This window comes from Macrotis lagotis, chromosome 1 (assembly GCF_037893015.1).
Source record: "Macrotis lagotis isolate mMagLag1 chromosome 1, bilby.v1.9.chrom.fasta, whole genome shotgun sequence".
Classification (NCBI taxonomy): domain Eukaryota; kingdom Metazoa; phylum Chordata; class Mammalia; order Peramelemorphia; family Peramelidae; genus Macrotis; species Macrotis lagotis.
In genome coordinates, this window is record NC_133658.1 from 930,234,845 (window position 1) to 930,257,737 (window position 22,893).

Here is a 22,893-nt window from a genome sequence, read left to right on the forward strand (position 1 = left end):
TTGACTCATCAAATTCATGAGTTTTTATATCTTTAAAAAAATTTTATAATCTTCCTTTTGCTGTAATCGCTGCTGTTTTGGGGAAATTTGGCTTTGAATCCATGAGATTTTAGCACATTTAGTTCATTGGGATAAGCACATTTAGTTCATTGGGATATCAACTGTCTTTTGATTGGATATTATGCTTATCTTTGGATAAGTCATTTTTTTCAAGGCTAGCCTTGGACTATAATGATAACTCATAGGATGATGTTTTTTTCCATTTGTCCTTTTTATTTTTTATTTTCCCCCAGTTACATGTAAAAGCAAGTTTTAACATTCACCTTTAAAACCTTGAGTCATAATTTCTTTCCCTTCTTCCCACCCCACTTCCCCTCATTGAGTATGCAAATTATTTAATAAAAGTTAAAAATGTGTAGTCATGCAAAACATTTACATAATAATCCTGTTGTAAAAGTAAACACCTAAAAAAAAAAGCAAACACATCCCCTATCCCCATCCCTGCCAAAAAAAAAATATAAAGAGAAAAAATTATGCTTTGATTTATGAGATACCAACAACTCTGTCTTTGAGGATGTCTAGTATTATCCAAAGTCGTTCAAAATTGTCTTGGGTCATAGTATTGTTCAGAAAATTTAAGTCATTCAGAAGTCATCATTTTACAGCATTCCTATTAAATTTGACAAAGGTATTTCCCATTGCTTCTACTCATGAAAGTGTTTTCTGGCTTTACAGAGAGTATCCTGCACATTATCTCTGATTGAAGAATGGTATGCCATGATAATCACATATTATAATTTGTTCAGCTATTTCCCCAACTGATGGGAATTCCCTCAACATTCAGTTCCTTGCCACAAGAAAAGAACTTATAAATATCCTTATGCTTGGGCCAGCTAGATGGTGCAGTGGGGAGAGTACCAATGCTGGGTTCTGGAGGACCTGAGTTCAACTCTGGATTCAGACAATTAACAATTACCATCCTGTGTGACCTTGGACAAGTCACTTAACCCCATTGCCTTGCTAAAAAAAAGAAAATTATGCTTATGCTTGTAGGCCGTTTTCCCTTGGGTTTTTCATCTCTTCTGGAATAATGGACCTGATAGTGGCACTCCTAGGTCAAAGGGTAGCCATGGTTTTATATTCCTTTGAGCATAGTTCCAAATTGCTCAACAGAATTGTTAAATTACTTCACAATTCCTTGAAAAGTGCATTATTATTTCATTTTCCCAACATTCCAACGTTTGTCATTTTCTCTCTGTTCTATTAACCAATCTAATGAATTGTTATAATGGTTATTTCTACAATCAATGGATAACTCTAACATCATTTGAAAAGTTCAGATCTTTTGATCATTTATCATTTGTGGAATAGCTCTTGATACTTATACAGTTGACTCAGTTTTCTTTGAGAAATGAGATCTTTGTCCAGCAAACATGTTTCCCAATGTAGAGACTGTCAGACAGCCTTAGTCGGGGAGGGAAGGGAGGAGGGGGGTAAAATTCAGAGCCCTGCAAAAAATGATGGGTACATATTGCTATTGTATATAATTGGAAAACAAAATGTTAAAATCAAAACAAAAGAAAATAAACATGTTTTCATTTTTTGTATTTCCCTCCATTTTGTTCCCCCATCCCATTTATTCTATTCTCACTCTCCTTTCATCCTGTCCCTCCTTGAAAGGGTTTCCATCTGATTGCTACCCCCCACAATCTTCCCTCTCTTCTATCACCTCCTCCCACCCTTTTTCCCAGATCCTTGTTCTCCTGGTTTCTTCTAGTAAAAGGCAGATTTCTATACCTAATTGTGTATATGTGTCTGGTTATGTTATGCCCTCTCTGAGCTAATTTAATGAGGGTAAGGCTCACTCACACCCCCCTCAACTCCCCCTACTCCAATACAAAAGCTTCTTCTATGTGAAATAACTTACCCCATTATGCCCTCCATCTCCCTTTCTCCCAGTACACTCTTCTCCACTTTTTCCCCCCCAAGGAAAGGTTTTATTTACCTTGAATTTTACAATTTCCCCCCCCATTTTTGCTTCCTTCCCCCCCACCCCCCACCGAAGGCATTCTGTTAGTCTTTACATTGGTTCCATGTTGTACATTGATCGCAGTTGAATGTGATGACAGAGAAATCATATCCTTAAAGAGGAAAAGTATGAGATAGTAAAATTACATAATAATATAATGTGGGGTTTTTTCTAATTTGATAGTAATATTCTTTGGTCTTTGTTCAAAGTCCATAATTCTTTCTCTGGATACAGATGGTATACTCCATTGTAGATAGCCCAAATTGCCCCTGGTTGTTGCACTGAAGGAATGAGCAAGTCCATCAGAGTTGATCATCACCCCCATGTTGCTATTAGGGTCTACAATGTTTTGATGGTTCTGCTTATCTTGCTCAGAGTCAGTGCATGCAAATCTTTCCAAGATTCCCTGAATTCCCATCCCTCCTGGTTTCTAATAGAACAGTAGTATTGCATGACATACATATACCACAGTTTGCTAAGCTATTCCCCAATTGAAGGACATTTACTTGATTTCCAGTTCTTTGCCACCACAAACAGGGCTGCTATGAATATTTTTGTTCAAGTGATGTTTTTACCCTTTTTCATAATCTCTTCAGGATATAGACCCAGTAGTGACATGCCGGATCAAAGGGGATGCACATTTTTGTTGCCCTTTGTGCACAATTCCAAATTGCTCTCCAGAAAGGTTGGATGAGTTCACAGTTCCACCAACACTGTATTAGTGTTTCAGATTTCCTGCATCCCTTTCTACATTGATCATTGTCCTTTCTGGTCATATTGGCCAGTCCGAGAGGTGTGAGGTGGTATCTCAGAGATGCTTTAATTTGCATTTCTCTAAAAAGTAATGATTTGAAGCAATTTTTCATATGACTATGGATTGCTTTGATTTCCTCAGCTGTTAATTGCCCTTGCATATCCTTTGACCATTTGTCAATTGGGGAATGGCTTGGTTTTTTTGAAAATTTGACTCACTTCTCTGTATACTTTAGAAATGAGTCCTTTGTCAGAAATCATAGTTTCAAAAATTGTTTCCCAATTTACATTTCTTTTTTTTTTAGGTTTTTTGCAAGGTAAACGGGGTTAAGTGGCTTGGCCAAGGCCACACAGCTAGGTAATTATTATGTGTCTGAGACCCGATTTGAACCCAGGTACTCCTGACTCCCAGGCCTGTGCTTTATCCACTATGCCACCTAGCCACCCCACTACATTTCTTTTGATCTTGGTTACACTGTTTTTGTCTGTGCAAAATCTTCTCTTCATAACTCCCTCTTCTTAATATATTACCCCTACATATTCATCTCCTACCTGTGCCTTGATTATATATGCAATTTTTAACTGTCCTAATAAATGAGAAAGTTTATGAGTTATCAGTATCATCTTCCCATGCAGGAACATATGCAGTTCAACATCATTAAATCCCTTCTGATTGAGGTCAGATTTGAACTCAGGTACTCCTGACTTCAGGACCAGTACTCCATGCACTGGGCCACCTATCCACCCCTAAAGTGACCTATTTCTTTGGATGTTCATCTTTTCCCCTATAACAGTATGTTCACTTTTTCTGGCTAGTTGATTCTTGATTGTATGCCAAGCTCTTTTGCTTTCCGGAACATCATTTTCCAAGCCTTATAATCCCTTATTGTAGTAGCTGCTAAATCTCCTATTAACCTAATCATAGTTCCATGATAATTGAATTGTTTCTTTCTGGCCATTTTGCTATAATATTCCTGGCAGTTTTCATTTTGGGATCTCTTTCAGGAGCTGATCTGTGGATTTTTTTGAATTTCTATTTAACTCTCTACTTTGAGAATAACAGGGCAGTTTCCTTGCTTATTTCTTGGGATATGAGGTCTAGGCTCTTTTTTTGATCGTGGCTTTCAGATCGTCCAATATTTTAAAATTATTTCTCATGCTTCTATTTGCCAGTTTGGTTGTTTATCCAATGAGAAATTCTAGTTTTTTCTTTTGTTTATGTTTCATTCTTTCTTGATTGCTCACAATGTCATCAGCTTCCCCTTATTCAATTTTATATTTTAAGTAATAGTTTTCTTCTGTGAGCTTTTGTTTCTCCTTTTCTAAATGATCATGTCTATTTTTTAAGGCATTCTTTTCTCTGTTGATTTTTTGACTTTTTTCTATTAACGCAGTCTGATTTCTCTCTTACTTTATTTTCAAAAATCCTTTTTGAGCTTTTTTTAATAAAGGTTTTTTGCAAGTCAAACAGGGTTAAGTGGCTTGCCCAAGGCCACACAGCTAGGTCATTATTAAGTGTCTGAGGTGGGATTTGAACTCAGGTACTCCTGACTCCAGGGCCAGTGCTCTATCCAATGCACCACCTAGCCACCCCTGAGCTTTTTCATTAACTGAGACCAATTGATAGTTTTCTATGAGGCTTTATTTTGTTATCTTCTTCTAGGTGTATATTTTGTTTTTATTTATGACCATATTATCCTTTAGGTTTATTCTCTTCAATTATATTCTACCCTTTAATTATCCTAAGAGAAATAAAATTATAATGGATTAGAAGTATTATGTCTTCCCTTTTAGGGTTGTAAACAATTTGATAATCTTGACCAACAATTCTTTTGTTTTCTGTGTTATGTGTAATTAGTAAATTGTATAAGAACAGATTCAAACAACGTTTTTAAAATTTCAAATTGCATTACAGTAAAAAATATGAATGAAATAAAGTGTGTTCCATCACATTTGTAAAGATTTGTTATAAGAAAATTAGAGAATGCCTTGCCAACAGGTTATATATCTCTCAAGGTCTTTTTGGCCCAGAGAGTTCGTGAAAAGCTTTGTTTTTCCACTTCATATTCATGAAATTATGTATATTAGAAATTACATATGTTTCTTGGAATACTGGCTTTGGTAAAAAAAAAATTTACATTGGGTTTTTAAATTATTACATATTAAAAAATAAATTCATAGAGTGTCTTTCTTTTTGAAAATAGGAGTGCATTTGGAAGAAAAGAAAAATAAGCTTATAATACAGAGATGAGAAAGAAATTTGTGAGTAAAAGATATTTGGGTCCAAGGTTACCTTTAAGAAAACTTATTTTGTTATTTCTTTAAGAGAATGAGATGTCTTCCTGGAAATCTTATGTTTCACATAAGTTAAGAGTTAAATGTTCAATTTTAAAGAAGTAAAATGGTAAACTCAGAAGAAGAGTATGTAAGAGTTGGGGATGTATACCTTAACTGCAATTATTTCCAAAAATATTGAGTATATGTGAGGGACTTTGAAAGATGATTGGGAAATTGAAAATTATGTAACCCACAGTTAGATAACTTGTGGATGAGCAAGATGTTGAAAAAGTTACATGATCTAGTTTTGTCTGTATAAGCTATTTTACTGTAATAGTATCTAAGCCAAGAATTAATAATCAATTGCTTTGTAGAGATAATGATGGAAAACATCAGAAGTTATGACTCTCTGGGTTCCCTGAAATTTTTAAACATTGTAGAGGACCTTATTCTAAACCTGTAGGTCCAAGCACATATGCAATAATAGAAAAGAAATTATATGCTATATTATTAGTTTTAAGAGAATGGCCACAACTCCTTAATATTTTTGCAGAGTAAGTATAATTATCATGTCATCAATTAACCCTTACACTCCTTTTAAGCTTAGTGGAAGAGTAAACTAATTTGTCTCACAAAAAATTTCATCAGAATGCATCTCTACTAAGGAAAACATTTACAATCACCAGAGAGCAAGCTAGAAATACAGTAAAATCCTGTCCACAAAGGTGTATTTACCTGCCCCTCCAAATTATTTTAATAATCCCAGAGACCAGGCTCCTAATGAGTTATGGCAGATGAATGTGACTCACTATGCACCTTTTAGAAAAACAAAATCAATTCGTGTTACTGTAGATACATTTCATTCATATACTATGACAACAGCACAAAGTTCAGACTCTACTTAAGGTGTGATTGACCATTCTATTGTTTTGCATAGCTACCATAATCTATAAGAACAGATAATGACCTTGGATATACTTTTATGACATTTAAACAATTCTGTTTATATTACAATTTAAAACATATTTCAGGCGTTCCTTATAATCCCACAGTCAAGCTATAGTTGAGAGGAAGAATAGATCATTAAAAATGTTCCCACATAAACAGAAAAGGGGAGATTTGGGGGAGCAGACACTGGGCACATCTAAATAAAGCTCTGTATTCAATAATTATTTGACTTTGGGTGATAAGAATACAACTCTGACTACAAACCGCTTTGGTTACAAAATTACCATAGATAACATAATAAATACCCCTAAAAAGTACTCATAGAATAATGTGGAAGGATACAAAAGATGGACACTGGAAAGGACTTGATCAATTACTAACCTGGGGTCAGGGTTTGCTTCTGTTTTGTCCACAGATGGAGAAACTGGATATCAGAAAGGAACAGCAGAACAGCAGACCAGATGATCAAGTAATACAGAAAATGTACAACTTACATTTAAGAAATCAAAAAAAGAATTCATTCTTTTGATGGAAAAGGAGTTTGTAATTTCTATCATTTTGGGAAATCCATATCTTCTTGTATTTATTTTTTCTATCTTTTTCATTATACATTTGATATAAGCATATAGGAACAATGGCTGCATTGGTTTTGTTTCTGCAAGTACTTTTTATTTTCATATCATCCAAATCATGCTTTGCTATTTATAATGTTTTCTCTTCTTTGGTCACAAATGTCTCCCCACCTCCATAGTTCTGATAGGTAGAGTATTTCTTCTTCTACTTGGCTTATATAAATCCTTTATATCTCAAGCCTGTACTCATTTAATTTTCATTTTGGTTATAATTGGATATTAAGCATCCTTGTTTCATCACTGGTCTTAATGGAAATACTGTGAGTTTATCCCCATTCCATATAGTGCTTCCTGACAGTTTTAGATATTAATTTAAGGAAAACTGTATTCCTATGTTCTCGTTGTGAGTTATTAGTCTATGCAGTTTCTGCGGTCCAGTTTTCCCTACAGTTTATGTTGAGTGAGTTTTATCCCAGAAATTGAGTCTTTTGATTTAACAAACAATGGATTAGCAGAATCATTTACTTTTTTCTTTTGTACCTAATTTATTCCACTGATCTTCCATTCTATTACTTAATCAGTACCAAACAGGGTTTTTTTAAGGTTTTTTTTTTGCAAGGTAAATGGGGTTAAGTGGCTTGCCCAAGGCCACACAGCTAGGTAATTATTAAGTGTCTGAGACCCCATTTGAACCCAGGGACTCCTGACTCCAAAGCAGGTGCTTTATTCACTATGACACCTAGCCACCCCAGTACCAAACAGCTTTGATGACAACTGATAAACAATAGACTTTTGGATCTGGTACAACTTTCTTTGCTTTTTTTTTCATTAGTTCCATTAAGATTCTTGACCTTTTGGTGCTATTCATGAATTTGTAAGAATACAAGTCATTCCCCATTTGATAAATGGTCACCTATGAATGAGTAGTTTTCAGATGAAGAAGGTAAAGCTATCTGTAGTCACATGAAAAAATGCTTTAAATCATTATTTAGAGAAATGGAAATTAAAACAACTTTAGGGCAACTAGGTGGCACAGTGGATACAGCACTGGCCCTGGGGTCAGTTGAATGTTATTCTGAATTATCTTCCACAAAAAAAATCGTGTCTTCCTTCTCTATATTTGACTGTGGAACTGATCACATCAGACAGTAGTGGATGGTGTGAACCCTAATGCTGTAAGAAAACCTTAAAAATATTGGGTTCCAATATAATGACAGAAAATATTAGTTGGACATTTTAAACTTTATTCCTTTAGAGCTTACCTCTGAGCTTTAGGTGAAGGTAATGACCACCCCTGAACTGGGAAATGAGTTGAACTTTTTTGCATAAACAGAGAATAGGGAAAAGTCCCTCCCTTGTGGCTTGTCCTAACTTGACCAATATTAAGTAGCCCCAAGGCTCCTCAAAGACTCTTATCCTTGTACCGTACTCTGGCGTCTTCCTGGCTGGACCCTTGTCTCCCAGCACCAGGATCCTCCTCCTGAGTTTGGACTCTTTAATCTCTTATTTCACATGTGAAAAGTCACTATTCTCTAATGAAATCAGTCCTGTAGCAGGAGTAAAATGTTGACAAACTTATACTTTGACAAGGGTCCTGATCACTAATACTTTAGTCTACGTTCTTACGACCCTTCCTGGCCAAAGCTTGGCTTCTGTATTATGCAAGTTGGCTGTCTCATGTTTGATTTTGTCCTTAGGATACGATTTCTCGCTCGGCACATTCACTTCTGATCTATGTATAGCCCGGAAACGAGGCAAAGTTTCTCAGACTGCCTTGGGGGGGGGGGGGGTTGTATAACAAAAGAAATGAAAATAAAACTATATCCTTCTGATGACTGTAAAGTTCCTTCTCCGAGGACGGCGGAGTCCAGGTGTGGACAGCCGTGCTCGGGTCAGAGCTCCCTGGGCTCCGGGGGGGGGCGCTGCGGCCCTGTCCTCCAGGCCGCCTCCTCCTCCCCCCTCGGCGGCCGGCGCAGCCCCTGTCCGAGGTGCTGACGCTCAGAGAGGCCGCCCCGCCCCCCCGGAAGCGGAGCTGGGGAAGCGGCGCCTGCGCAGTCGGGGGCGGGGCCGCCCGGGGGCCTCGCGCTGCGCCCCTCCCCCTCCTGCTGGGGGGCAGCGGGGGGGGGGGCTGTGTCTCCGACTCTCCGCCGACCCGGGGGGCGCACGGCGGGGGAGGGCCCTGCCTCGGTGGGCTCCGAGCGGGGCGCGGCTGCACCCCCACACTTCCGGGGGCGGAGGAGCCCGTTCGGATCAGAACCAGGAGCCTCGGACAGCTCCGCGGCGGGGGGGGCGGAGCCGGGCGGGGCCCAGGGGCGGGCCTGGGGGGCGGGGAGGGGCTGTCACGTGGAATTCCGTACCGGGAGGAAGCGTAGGCCGGAAGGAGCCGTCCGTGCTCTCCCATTGGTGGGTCCCTGGCTCCCTGCAGAGGCAGGGCCCTCTGTGCGCCAACCAGAGAGCGGCAGAGAGGAGGAGCCCCGCCCCTTCCGGTCGGCCACCCGGAAGCGAGAGGCTTCCTCCGGCTCTTTCTTCTACGCGGAGCCTGGGGGCTTGGTCTGGCGGCCAGGTAGGGGCCTGCCCCGGGGACGGAGCCCCACAGCGGGGTGCGGCTTCCTGGTGAGAGTGGGGTCCCGGGCCTCCTGCTGGGGGGGCTGCCCCGGCCGGGTCCCGGGCCGCGCCCCGCCCCCAGGCTCAGCCGCGGCCTCCAGATCCTCCCCTCCCCCACAGAGCGCGCCCCTCGAGTGCTCCCGGACTCCCCACGGCCGTCTGCGCGCGGCTTCTCGCCGGGGTCCGCAGAGGCTCCCGGAGACCCCCGTGGGGAAACACCCGCGGAGCTTCCGCGCGGCCCCACGGCCGGGGGCGGGGTCGGTGGGGCCCAGGTGGGGCGGCCGCGGCGGCCTCTGGCCCTTCCTTAATCCGCGTGGAGCTCTGGGGGCCCCGTCTGGCCTGGCTGCCGCCCCGCTCCCTCTCCTCCTTCCTTGCCCGACTTGCCCTGAGCCTGCCGGCTCGCCTCCCCACGAGAATTATCAGGCCGCGGGCCGTTTCCGTCTCCTGTCGCTTTGTTTTGATGTCGCTTCTTTTCATAAATCTCTATTTTCTTTTACATCCTGGGACCAAAAGTGTGATTCTTCACAGGCGGATAATCGATCAATCAGCGCCAGAATGACTTTAGAGAGCTTGAATTTCTTCATCTGAAAACTGCCTCTTCCTATCCTTTGGCCATTTGTCAACTGGAGAATGACTTGTAACCTTATAAATTTGATTCAGTTCTGTATTCATTTTAGGAATGAGGTGTTTGTCAGAAACACTAGGTGTGAAAAGTGTTTTCCTGCTTTCTGCCTTCTAATTTTGGCCCCATTTGTTTTATTTGTGCAAAACCATTTTTATTTTATATTGTTGCAGTCATCTATTTTGCCATCTATCATGTTTTCTCCTTGGTTCATAAACATCTCTCCCCCTCCATAATCCTAATAGGTGAAGTATTTCTTCTCCTACCTGGCTTGTGTAAATCCTTTATGTCTAAATCCTATACTCATTTCAGCCTGATTTTGGTTATAACTGAAGAACAGGCTTTCTTGTTTCAACCCTGTTTTTATTAGGAAGGCTGCTAGTTTATCCCCCTTCTGTAGGGATTCCTGACGATTTTAGAGAGATCCTTCTCAATTTAAGGAAAAGTCAATTCCTATGTGCTCTTTGTAACATGTTAGTCCATGCAAAGTTTTTCCCATACCATTTCCCAGCTTTCCCCCGTCTTTCTTAAAGAGTGAGTTCTTAGCACAAACAATTGATGCTGTCCTCATGTACTTTTGTTCCTTTTGTTCCTGATCTATTCCCCTGATCCACTCCTCTGTTTCTTAACCAGTCTTGATGACCGTGGCTTAACTGTAAAGTTTCAGATCTGAAACACCTGGGCCTACACCTTTGCTTTTTTTTTCCTTTAATTCCCTTGAGATTCTTGAACTTTTGGTGCTCTTCGTGAATTTTCCTACTATTGTTTTAGTTCTGTCAAATATTTTTTGGTAGTTTGATTGGTATGCCACTGAATAAGTAATTTGGGAAGAATTGTCATTTTTATTATATGAATTTAGCCTAATCATGAACAGTTTTACCAGTTTTTTAGTTTTGGCTTTATTTTCATGAAAAATATTTTGTAATTATGTTCATATAGTTTCTGGGTTTGTCGTGAGAGGTATATTCTCAAGTATTTTATGTTGTCTATATTTAGGTTAAATGGAATTTCTCCTTATCTCTTGCTGTTGGGTTTTGTTGGTTAAATACAGAAAGGCTGATGATTTGTGTGTGTTTCTTTTACATCCTACATCTTAGGTAAAGTACTGCACTAAGAATTTTTTTGATTGGTTTTATAGGCCTCTCTGTAAGTATACCAACAGATTGTGTCTACAAAGAGTGAAAATTGTGTTTCATTATTTCCTATTTCAATTCCTTCAATTTCTTTTACTTCTCTTATTGCAAAGTGAATGTTTCTTTTTCTTTTTAAAAAGTTTTTTCAAGGCAGTGGGACTAAATGACTTGCCCAGGATCATACAACTAGTAAATATCTAGTGCCTGAGATGGGATTTGTACTGAGGTTCTATTGACTCCGTGGTCAATGCTTTTATTCAGTGGACCACTACCTACCCCTGAAACTAACATTTTGATACAACATTGAATACTAGTGTTTTTATTGAGAATGCTAAGTTTATCCCCATTAAGATAATGCTTCCTCATGGTTTCAGGTGATACTGTTTTTTCATTTGAAGGAAAACTAAATCTATTCCTCTATTCTATTGTGTTTAAGTAGGAATGGTTGCTGTATTTTCCCAAAGGCTTTTTCAATATTGATTTAGATAATCATAATTTCTGTTAATTTCGCTATTGACATGGCCAATTAGATGAATTGCTTTTGTCATGTTCAATAATACATGCTTACTGGTATGAATCTTAGCTGGTCCTGGTGTGTTACTCCAGTAATAACTTGATGCCATCTCTTTGCTAAAATTTTCTTCAAAATTTTGCATCCATATTCATTAGGAAAATTGGTCTATAATTTTTCTGTTTTGGCTCTTGTTGTCTTGACATCATTTTGGTGTCAAAACAGGAATGTGGAAAAACTCATCCCCCTTTTTTTATAAAATAATTTAAACTATTTATTTTCTAAAAATACTTTCCTTGGCACTTTCCTTCCACAAATTCTTGTTCGATCTGGAATCAATAGCCTGGCCTGATAAACTAGATCCCTGGGAACACAGAGTCCCTCTTCTTTCTTAGAAAGTGCCACCTATGAGACTTTCCAAAAGAACTGAGCCTAAATGTTTGCTCACTTTAGGGTAAACTGATGTAACAAATGCTCAAAGACATCCACCCCTGTACTCAGGGATGGGTTGTAGACTTCAGGGCTCTGTTCCAGACCTGTCCAGTAAAGACTCAGGGTGATGGGTTTTCAGTGACCTTCAGTTGTTACAAGACAGAGCTTGGGTACAAGAAAGCAGGTAGAGGGGGAAGAAGTTGTGTGTTTTGTTTCTTTGTGTGGGAGGGGCCTTGGCAGGTTTAAAGAGAGCAATGACATGGTATGTAGAGAACAGAAAAGATAGAGTGAAATGGGATGGGGGTGAAGAGTTAAGCCAGAGATGCCAAAGTACCAGTCAGTTTAAAACACAGTAGAAAAGAACAGAGCATTGTTGTTATTACTATATTCATTATCAGGCCTATTTTTATAAAGAAATGATGGGTAGGTAAGAGATGCTGCCAGCTTCATAGACCACCCTCCATGTCTGTGGAACTGGTCACATTGGCCAATGCTGATCTGTGGTTTGATATCACAGTTGGTATGATTTCTGGTATGTATGATTTTCTAACAGTTGTTTTGTATTTTCTATTTATTTGTATTTGTATTTACTTATTTTTTCATTTCTGCAATAATATCTAAATATTACCTTTTCATATGTTATTTGTTACATTTGAAATTTAGAGCATCTGTTGAAATATATGCAGATTGGATAAGAATCAGGTAAAAATGTTATGTTAAGAAGGATTCTGGGAGCAATGGTTTATTGCTTGTGTTTCTTTGAAGATGGATAAGTGAGCCTATTAATAGAGATAATTGCTTTTATAAAACATGGCAGTTCGAAATGACTATATTTATACATTTTATTTAACTGTAAATAACATAAAGTACTTGGAAATTTACCTGCCAGACAAACCCAGAAACTGTATGAAAATAATTACAAAACAATTCTCATACACATAAAGTCAGATCTAAACAAGTGGGAAAATGTCTTTGCTCATGGAGAGAGCAATTTAACATAATGATAATGACAATGCATCCAAATTTATCTACTTATTCTGTGCTTTGTCAAATTACCAAAACATTATTTTATACATCGAGAAAAAAGAGTGAAAAATATTGAAAGCAAGGAGGTCTGGTTGTACCAGATGTAAACCTCTGTTATGAAGTGGTCATCATCAGAACTGTTTGGTTTGGGTTACAAAATGGAGTGGAAGATCAGTAGATCAGATTAGGTTCAAAAGAAGCTGTAGTTAATGACTGAAGTAATAGATTGGTTTGTTACTCCAAAGATTTGAGTTTCTGAGTTAAGAACTCTCTATTTGACAAGACTGCTTGGGAATAGTGGAAAAGAATATGGCAGAAACAGGCATAGACTAACATGCCACACTCTCTTCCAAAATCCAGTCAAAATGGGTCTATGATTTCCACAGAAAAGGGGATGCCACAAGCTACTTAGGAGAATCTAGAATAGTTTATCTCTGTTCTACATGGAGAAAAGGAGTTTATGATCAAACAAGAGACAGAGAACATTATAAAATGCAGAAGAGATCATTTTGTTTATATAAAATTTTTTTCATTTACATACATTAAATTTAAAAAGCTCTTTTACATAAAGAAAAATAAAACAGAAGGAATGGAAAACACTGGGAAACCATTTTTACAATTGGTGTTTCTCACAAAGAACACATTTCTAAAATATAGAGAGAATGGAGTCAAGTTTATAAGAATACAAATCGTTACCCAATTGATAAATGGTCAGATATGAACGGGTAGTTTTCAGATGAAAAAGTTAAAGCTATCTATAGTCACATGAAAAAAAAACACTCTAAATCATTATTGATTAGAGAAATGCAAATTAAAACAACTCTGGGATGGCTAGATGGACAGTGGATAGAGCACTGGCCCTGGATTCATTTAAGTGTTATTCTGAATTATCTTATATAAAAAAATCATGTCCCAGTGGCAGCTAGGTTGCACAGTGGTTAGAGCAGCTGCCCTGAAGTCAGGAAGACCTGAGTTTAAATCTGGCCTCAGGCACTTAATAATTTCCTAGCTGTGTGACCTTGGGGATGTCACAATCCCAATTGCCTTGCAATACCCCCCCCCCACTCCCTCCCCCTGCCAAAAAAAGAAAATGATAGTTTTTAGAGGAATATATCTTGTCTAATGTGAAGGGGCCTGTTTCCTACCTTCACAGGATGGCCTTTGGGTAACTGGTGATTCAACTCGGGAAAGTCAGACTTCCAGATACACCTAGAGGGGGCCCAGGATAATTCATTGAGACCCAGTCAGGTTTCAGATTCATATCTGGGAGACACAGACCTACTTAACAGTTTTATGGGCAGAAAATCTAAGTTTGGATCAGAATTTAAAAGTTTTAGAGATTTCATTTTTATCGTTAGTTTAGGAGATAGGATGTAAGAAAGGCAGGCGGCCATTGGAAAGGAAGGTTCTGATTGGGTGCCACCTGGGACGCCTTGACCTCTAATGCTTACTGGCTCTCTCTAGGATCTTGGTGACAGGGAGAGGGATGGAAGGGAAGGAACAAGAAGAAGGGAAACAGATGCTTTCCAAACCTCATCCTACCTTTAATCTTTCTCCTTCTCTTGGAGTCTCTCCCTTGAGTAGAGAGCCAGGGTCTGTGGACCCTAATCTCTGTTTTTCCCTATAGGTCAACCTCTTGCCCAGGAAGAAAAAGACAGATATCATCCCTTCTGGGATCCTTCTCCTTCTTCAGCCCAGCCTGCAAGGACCCAGGCCTGGTCCAAGCAAGGAGACTAGAGCCAGAGGGAATGGCCCCTGGGATTTATAACCCTCCAATACAGGTAATTGCAGTCCTTCTGCAGATCAACATGATGGATGGGGAGTGGGGTCTGATTAGAGAGAACCAAGTCCCAGATGCAATCCTGAATGGGGTTTTTATACCTATTGACTATCAGAAGACACGATCTAAGAAGTCACCTCTGACTTGTCCAGTAAGGGAAGGGAGAAGCCCCCACTTCAGGACAGGGACAGGAACTCAAATGAGGTCCCAGTCAATTATTCCAGGACCCTTCACAAATGTAACATACCCCTTCTGGATATTGGCACACCCAGTGATCTTTGAGGTAATGGGATGACTTATTAAAGATGAAAACTCTAGGAGTAGCTAGGTGGTCCAGTGGATAGAGGACTGGTTCTTGAGTCAGGAGGACCTGAGTTCAAATCTGACCTCAGACATTTAATAATTGCCTGGCTGTGTGACTTTGGGCAAGACACTGTTAACCCCATTGCCTTAAATAAAAAAATAACTATCTTGTATGGAGGGATGAACCTCTCAGAGGGAACACTCTTATCCTATGAGGGACCTGAGAAATATTTTGCTTAGAAAGAAAGATTTTTGCTGCTCCTCTGAAGGAAGCTTAGGGGAGAAGAACATTCCCACCTGGAGAAACAGCCATTGGAAAGTCCCTGAGACAGGAGATCATGAAGTCCCTGAGACAGGTCTTCATGAAGGAAAAGTCAAATGCAGTGTCCCTGGTTCAGAGAGGAAGAAGAGAAAGTGAAAGGACACTAGAAAGATGGTCTGGGGTTTTTACATGTCACCCACTCTCTGCCAGAGACCTTCCAAAGTACAGCTGACTTGGTCTTCTTGCCAGAATTATCAGGATCCACCAGGTAAATCTCAAATTGCCTTCCAAAGTAGCAATCATCAAAGCCATCTGCTAAGTAGTAGAGTGATGGACCAATGAGCTAGACCCCATAATCATCTCATACTGGTAAATGACCCTAATTATCTAGTGTCAGATGAACCCCCAAATCCATGTTTTGATTTGACAAAGACTACTGGTAAAGCCGGAGCAGCACAATATGGCAGAAAGTAGCTATAGATCAGCATCTTCTACTGTGGACTAAGAAAAAGGCAAAATGCCTGTAGGATTTCAACATAGAGGATGATCCCAGAAACAAATTAGCAGAGCAGGTAATAGTTTACCTGTCAGATTTCCAATTAGGTAAGAATTTATAACCATCAAAGAAATGGGGAATATTCCAAAACATGAAATGACTTATTTTGATCATCTTAAATTAAATGGTTATTAGACACATAAATCCAATGTAACCAATATTAGAAGGAAAAATAAAATTTGGGGGAACATTTTTTTTTTAGTTTTTTGCAAGGCAAATGGGGTTAAGTGGCTTGCCCAAGGCCACACAGCAAGGTCATTATTAAGTGTCTGAGATCGGATTTGAACTCAGGTACTCCTGACTCCAGGGGCAGTGCTCTATCCACTGCGCCACCTAGCTGCCCCAGGAAAAATTTTTTACAAGTGTCTGTGACAAAGATATTTCTCAAGTGTCTAAAGAGTATTTTCTCTTGGGGCAGCTAGGTGGCGCAGTGGATAGAGCACTGCCCCTGGAGTCAGGAGTACTTGCGTTCAAATCCGATCTCAGACACTTAATAATGACCTTGCTGTGTGGCCTTGGACAAGCCACTTAACCCCATTGCCTTGCAAAAAACCTTAAAAAAAATATTTTCTCATTTTTTTATATATGAAATAAAATGAGTTATTTCCATGATATAACATAACAAAAAAGTTGATTGCACATAAAACCTCCAATACACTCTAAAGTTTTACTATTTAAATTTCTCTTTAATTTTTTTCTTCTTCCATTCCTCTCTCCACATCAGAGATGTCTGTCACTAAACACAAATACAAATATATATATATATATATATATATATATATATATATATATATATATATGTAATATTATTCCATGGATTCTTCTATTTATCAGCTGTTTCTGTGGATACAGAAATTGTCTTTATCCATAATTTTTGAATGGTAATAATAGTCTCTCCCCTCAAAGTCATTCTTCAAACAATATTGATTATATTGGATACAAGGTTCTCCTGGTTCTATGCATTTCACTGTTCATTATTTCATTCAAGTCTCTCTATCTTGTTCTAAAATCACTTTGCTCATCGTTTCTTATTGATCAGGGGCTTTTCATTGCAATCATGTCCCACAGTTTGTTCAGCTTTTCTCTAATTGATGGGCATTTCCAAAATGTCCAGTTCTTTATAGCACAAAGAGAGACGTTATGAATGTTTGAGAAAACATAGGTTCTTTGTCTTCCCCAATCCTCTTTAGAAATAGAATTTGTAGAGGTATTGCTCTCTCCTATTGCTGGTTTCATTAGCCTTTGAGCATAATTCCAGATTGTATTTCAAAATGGTTGGCTCAATTCCCAGTTCCTCCAGTAGTGATTTACTAATCCAATTTTTTCCATATTCTTTCCAAAAGCTGTTGTTTTACCCTTCAATCAGTTTAGACAATCTGAAAGGTATACAGTGATATTTCAAGGTTGTTTTAATTTTCATTTATGTAATTATTAATGATTTGGAGTATGTTTTCTTAAGGATGTCATTGTAATGCTGCCTGTTCTTATCCTTAGACCCTTGTTAAAATGGAGAATGACTTATATTGCTGTAGGTTCGTATATACTTTAGTTATGAGTCCTTTCTCCAAGAAATAGTCTTAAAATGTTTCCCCCTAATTTTTTGCTTTCCTTTTGATCTTGGTTACATTTTTATATAATATAAATGAAATTATCCTTTTTATATCTAACTTTGTTCTCATTTCTTGTTATTCATAAATTGTTTTCTTATCTAATAGACTGATAAGTTAAGTATTCATGTTCTTTAGATCTTCCTGTATTAGTCTCCTTAATATCTACTTGGTGTGTCTATTTTGATTTATCTTGGCAAATGATGTTCTTGACTTTTTCTTTTTTCATATGAATTTTGTTACGATTTTTTCAAGTTCATTTTTTATATTAGCCCTGTATATCCATTGACCATTAATATTGCTGCAGTTATTTAAATCTGATTTTATTTTTTAAAAGTACTGTAATTTTTTTTCACAATTTTCCTGGATTTTTTTATCAGGTATAATCTTAGGTATATTTCAGTGTCTAGAGTTATTTTTTTAATTTATTGACATTTCAAATTTATGAGTATATCTTTAAAAAATTTTTGAATGCTTCCTTTTGCTGTAATTGCTTCTTTTTAATGCAAAATTTGACTTTGAATCTACAAAATTTTGGCACATTTAGTTCATAATGACATCAAAACTATTTTTAAATTGAATATTAAGCTTAAATTTGAATAATTGTCATTTTTTTCATAGATAGCCTTGAGCTATAATCATAACTCATAGGATAATGTTTTTTTCCACTTCTCTTTTTTACTTTATTTTTCTTTTCCCCAGTTACATGGAAAAGCAAGTTTTAACATTCCCCTTTCAAACCTTGAATAATAAATTCTCTCCCTTCTTCTTACCACACTCCTCTGTCATTGAGAAGGCAATTTGTTTGATAAAGGTTAAAGTGTGTAGTCATGCAAAACGTTATCATAATAATACTGTTGTGAAAGTAAACATATCTCTCCCCCATCCCTTTCAGAAACCTGTAAAATCCAAAAGCTTGCTAAAAAAAGGTTCCTTAAAAATCCTCCATTGCAAGTAATTGGAACAAGAAATAATAAACTGTTGTTAGGGGGAAATGTAGAAATCAAAGCAATCACAGAGCCAAGGCATAAAATATTTTAGATGTGACCCATAACACTCAGTTCCTTCAAGCTCTCAATATAGTAAAAATGGCATTAATATTCCATAATTCTCTCAAGATAATAATTTCAGGGATAAAGAAGATGAATTATATTTTCTATATCCTCTATTCAGTCAATGTGGGATACATTTGATCTCCATAGTATACATTCTTGATTGCTTTTCATAAATTTATCAGTTTTCGCACCATATCATTTATGCCTCTTTTGATGAAGTAGCAGATCTTCTTTCTCCTCCATATCCTCATATCTCTCTGATATGCACTTTTTCTGATTCATTAGTCAGTAGAAATTCACATTAAGACACTGCTGAAATTTGTTCTACTGGAAAATATCAAACGAATTTTTCAGGATTTCATTGAATTTTTCAAGATTTGAAATGTTGGTTCTGATTATAATAATTTGTGCATTTGGGTAAAGCTCTTCACTCTTTTTCAGTTTTCTCATCTTGTAAGTTTTCTGAGTTTTGATATTTTAGGTGGAGGTGACATTCAAGGATGTGGCTGTGGACTTCACCCCAGAGCAGTGGAGCCTTTTGGATGATGCTCAGAAACAGCTGCACAAGGAAGTCATGCTGGAGAACGTTCAGCACTTCCTCTTGCTGGGTAATGACCACTTCCCCTGGGAACTCCAAATCTTCCATTAGTGTCTTCACTCCCTCCCTAAGGTGCAGGGTTGGTGGCATCTATCACTTATTAGAGAGGCTGTAGTGCTCCCCTCCTTTTTAAAGAGGCAAGACTCTCCTGTTCCCTGATTATCCTAGGAGAAGTGTTTTTGTTTTGGCCCAGGGAACTGGGAGTTTGCTTTATGGCTCCTGAAGCTCTCTCCTTTTGCATCCAAGTAGCTTTAAGGGAAGAACCAAAATAGTGGTCCTGAATCTCAGCCTTGAGATGATCTCAAGCAATGGCAGTTTATCCTCTTCCTGGACATGAATTTTGTCTACAAAGTCTCTAAACATTGATTCTGTAGCTTCTCCTTGAAGATTAGCAGTATAGGGACCCTCCTTCTCCTTTGGGAAGATTTTTGCCAGGAGAACTTTCTTTTTTTTGTTAGCAAGTTTGAATTGGTAGCTCACTGCTGCAGGGGTTACTCTTAGACAAAATCTAGGGATCTAGGGATGGCTTTAGATAGTCATTATTCCACACAAAACAATTAAAAATGGATACCAAGGGTGTCCTTATTCTTCCTTCAAACATTTTCTGAATCCAGATAGAGATGTAGGGATAAAAAGGGAAGAGAATAAGTATTTCTACATCTCTACTATTAGTCTGGCCCAGTGGCTAGTGGGTTTTTTTTAATGGAGGTCATCTGACATGATCTTCACACCTTTTTGTTGCTGGTGCTTCTATTACCTCTATTGGATAGTTTAGGAGGGAAACAGAGATGAAGTCATTTGTCCATGGCCTCACAACCAGTAAATTTCTGAGGCCAGATTTGAACTCAAGTCTTCTTGGCTCCAGGTTCAGGGCTCCCTCCTCTACACTATCTGATGCATCTAATTCCTAGCAAATGAAAACAATAAAAGGAAGCTGTTGCTCTATGAGGGGGGTAGACAGAGTTGACATTCTCTGATTCCAAGTTGTTGCCTCACACCCCACTTCTTATAACCCTCGAAGTTCCTATCAGGAACCTCCCCAGACAGTTTCTTTGAGTTTTTGAGACTACTTTGTGATCCTTCTTACATTTCGCCTTCCCCTATTAAGAAGAAATTATAAGTTTCTCTCCATTCTCATTCCCGATGTATTTCCCATGGCCAGGACTTCCAGTTCCCAGAGAAAATATATTCATCCACTTAGAGGAAGAATGCCTAAGGATCTCCTGTCCAGGTGAGTGAGACACAACAGGGGTGGGGTATGTCCCAGGTGACTTCTGGATGTGCCAGGAAAGAGGTTGTAGACTTGGGGGTTGGAAGACCTTACTTGTTACTCTTTTTCAGATACCTTTTAACAGTGAGATCCTGGGCAAGTGATTGAACCTCTCAGTCTCAGTTCCCTCATTTGTTAAATGAGGGACTTGGACCCACTCAACTCTCATTTCCCTTCTAGTGATAGTTCAGGTGATCCCATTAAAAGTCTTCGTTGACCATTTTGGAGCATGGAAGTCTCCTGAAATTATTTAGAGAGGACTGAGGTTGTCTCATATGAAGTCTTTCTTAGACCTTTCATAAATCAGCAAGCATTTCATAAGTAGCTATAGTCACAACCTTGGCTAAGCACCAGAGACAGAAGTTCACAGCCTCATGGGAAAGATAACAGGGACACAATTCTGTAAAACCTGTTTTATCCAAGATAAACTAGAGCCAGATAAGCAAAGGAAATTTAAGGAACTTGGAAGAATCTTATGGAAAAAAGATGGGTTTTGAGCTTGTACTTCCAAGAAGCCAGATTGAGCGTTCTCAGCATGAATTGTCATCAATGTGGGAGAATGGGACAATTTCCCTATAGGAAGGCGGGTGAGACACAGAGCATTAGAAAGAAATACCCAAGTATTTGTTTATAAGAAATAACTTTGGGGGGCAGCTAGGTGGCACAGGGAATAGAGCACTGACCTTAAGGTCAGGATGACCTGGGTTCAAATCTGCCACAGACACTTAATAATTGCCTGACTGTGTGACCTTGGGCAAGTCACTTAACCCCCATTGCCTTAAATGAAAAAAAAATTTAAAAAAAGCTTTGATATAAGGGTTCACAGTATTGAAAGGGATGGAATGTGTCCTATTCTGTAATACAGTTGCAGTTATGCCCCCAAAGTCATTCCTCTCTCTGTCTTTTGCTTTAGTAATAACTACAAGGAGACCTCTAAAGTAAAGAGATCAAAGAAAGAACAAAAAGCCACCCTGCACAAGAAATGGTTATGAATGGGGTTTATTGTTGTTATAGAAAAGAAACTGCAAACCAAGGTGATGCCCATGTATTGAGAAATGAGTGAGGAAGTGATGACCCAAGAAGATAGCTGGACCTTGGGAGTCTGAGCTGATAAGATGAAAGGCTCCATTTCAGAGAACCTGTTCCATGCAGGGAACAACTATGACCCCAGGGTAGAGCAGGATCTTTCAAAAGTCTCTTGTTTTTAGTATCCTGTTTCTTAACCACCTCGAAAAACATATTGGAATTCACACTGGCAAGGTAACTCTATGAGAGAATGCAAATCATCCATTTCCAGGGCTGTGTAAATTTGTGCTGCCCATCTGATGTACCACCAGCTATATTGGGACAATTGAGATGGTTTCTTACCTAGGATTGAAGGGGAAAAGGAATGAGAATTTCACAAGCTCTCTTGGTGAGGGATGGAAATTCGTTTCATCTCAATAATTCACTTACGTGCACACAACGAGAATCACTAAGTAGAAGGATAAAAGAATTGTTGTGACTTTATAGACTTTTGGAATTGACTAAGCAGTAGCTCGTTAGCAGTTCAATTGGCTAAGTACTTTATGAATCGATAAATGAACTTTCCTGTCAATTGTAATATGTGTAATTGAGTTTCTTTTTTTTTGTCATAAAAGTAGGTTGATAGAGAAAATAAACTTTTCAAACGCAAAGCTCTTCAATTAATTTATTTATTGACTAATTTTACCCTGGAACATAGGCTACTTTCTCCCAGCAACTACTGAAGAACTGACTTAGGTAGGCAACCCATTTTTCTCAAAATCATTAGGATAGTAGGATAGGTATAGAATGAAAAAATAAGCAAAGAATAATAACAATGAGAAAGATTTGATTTCTATTGTCTCTATTCCTATGCGATAATTCATGATGTTTACAGATACTGGCTAGTGATCTTGATCAGGGACCTGTCAACTGTCCTGTAGGAAAATAGCCATCTGTAGGATATTGATCTACTGATGATATTGCTTATAAGATCTAGTTACAACAATGTTGGTGAAGGAGGAAGCGCCCTGGTGTAGTGAGAGAAATCAAGCAAGGTTCTGTGGATATCTGAGATCTGGAGCTCGAAATGGGCTAGGAAAGAATCTAACTTGACCTCAGATGAAGAAAATCAGAATCTAGCATTGACATTCATACCTCTTCAGTAACCAAAGTATCATGTTGAACGAACTCAGCAGAGAATTTACATTAGGCATTTAAACATGAATAGATAAATATTGTATATATAGTGGAATGAGATAAATTGTGAGTCTATCTAAAATTACTGACACAATACCAAGGAGATCTGCATAAATTTTTGATAGGTAACATTGAAAATTATTACAAGACAATGGAGAAGAATAATCTTGGTCTTAGAATGACTTGAAATTTATACCAAATCACTAGGCAAGAAGGCATCAAAACTAGTCTATACTGAATAGTAGGATAATCCCCTATTTAGAAAAGAACAAAATTGGCATCATGCAAATTGACTTGAAGAAAGGATTCAAAGTTCAAAGGAGAACATCCTGTCTGGTGCAGTGGATGTCACC

The 22,893-nt window shown here is 38.4% G+C and overlaps 2 protein-coding genes across 2 annotated transcripts in view; both read left to right on the forward strand.

Moving 5' to 3' along the window:
- LOC141512451 (uncharacterized) overlaps nucleotides 1-22,893 on the forward strand; it is a 72,480-nt gene that overhangs the window by 47,953 nt on the left and 1,634 nt on the right. The window lies entirely within an intron of this gene.
- Nucleotides 8,411-22,055, forward strand: LOC141510276 (uncharacterized). The gene is made up of 6 exons (XM_074220249.1): nucleotides 8,411-8,766; nucleotides 8,960-9,142; nucleotides 14,535-14,688; nucleotides 18,952-19,078; nucleotides 20,231-20,299; nucleotides 20,410-22,055. The coding sequence occupies exons 1-6, from the start codon at nucleotides 8,411-8,413 to the stop codon at nucleotides 20,418-20,420; spliced, it is 900 nt and encodes a 299-aa protein (XP_074076350.1). The 3' UTR covers nucleotides 20,421-22,055.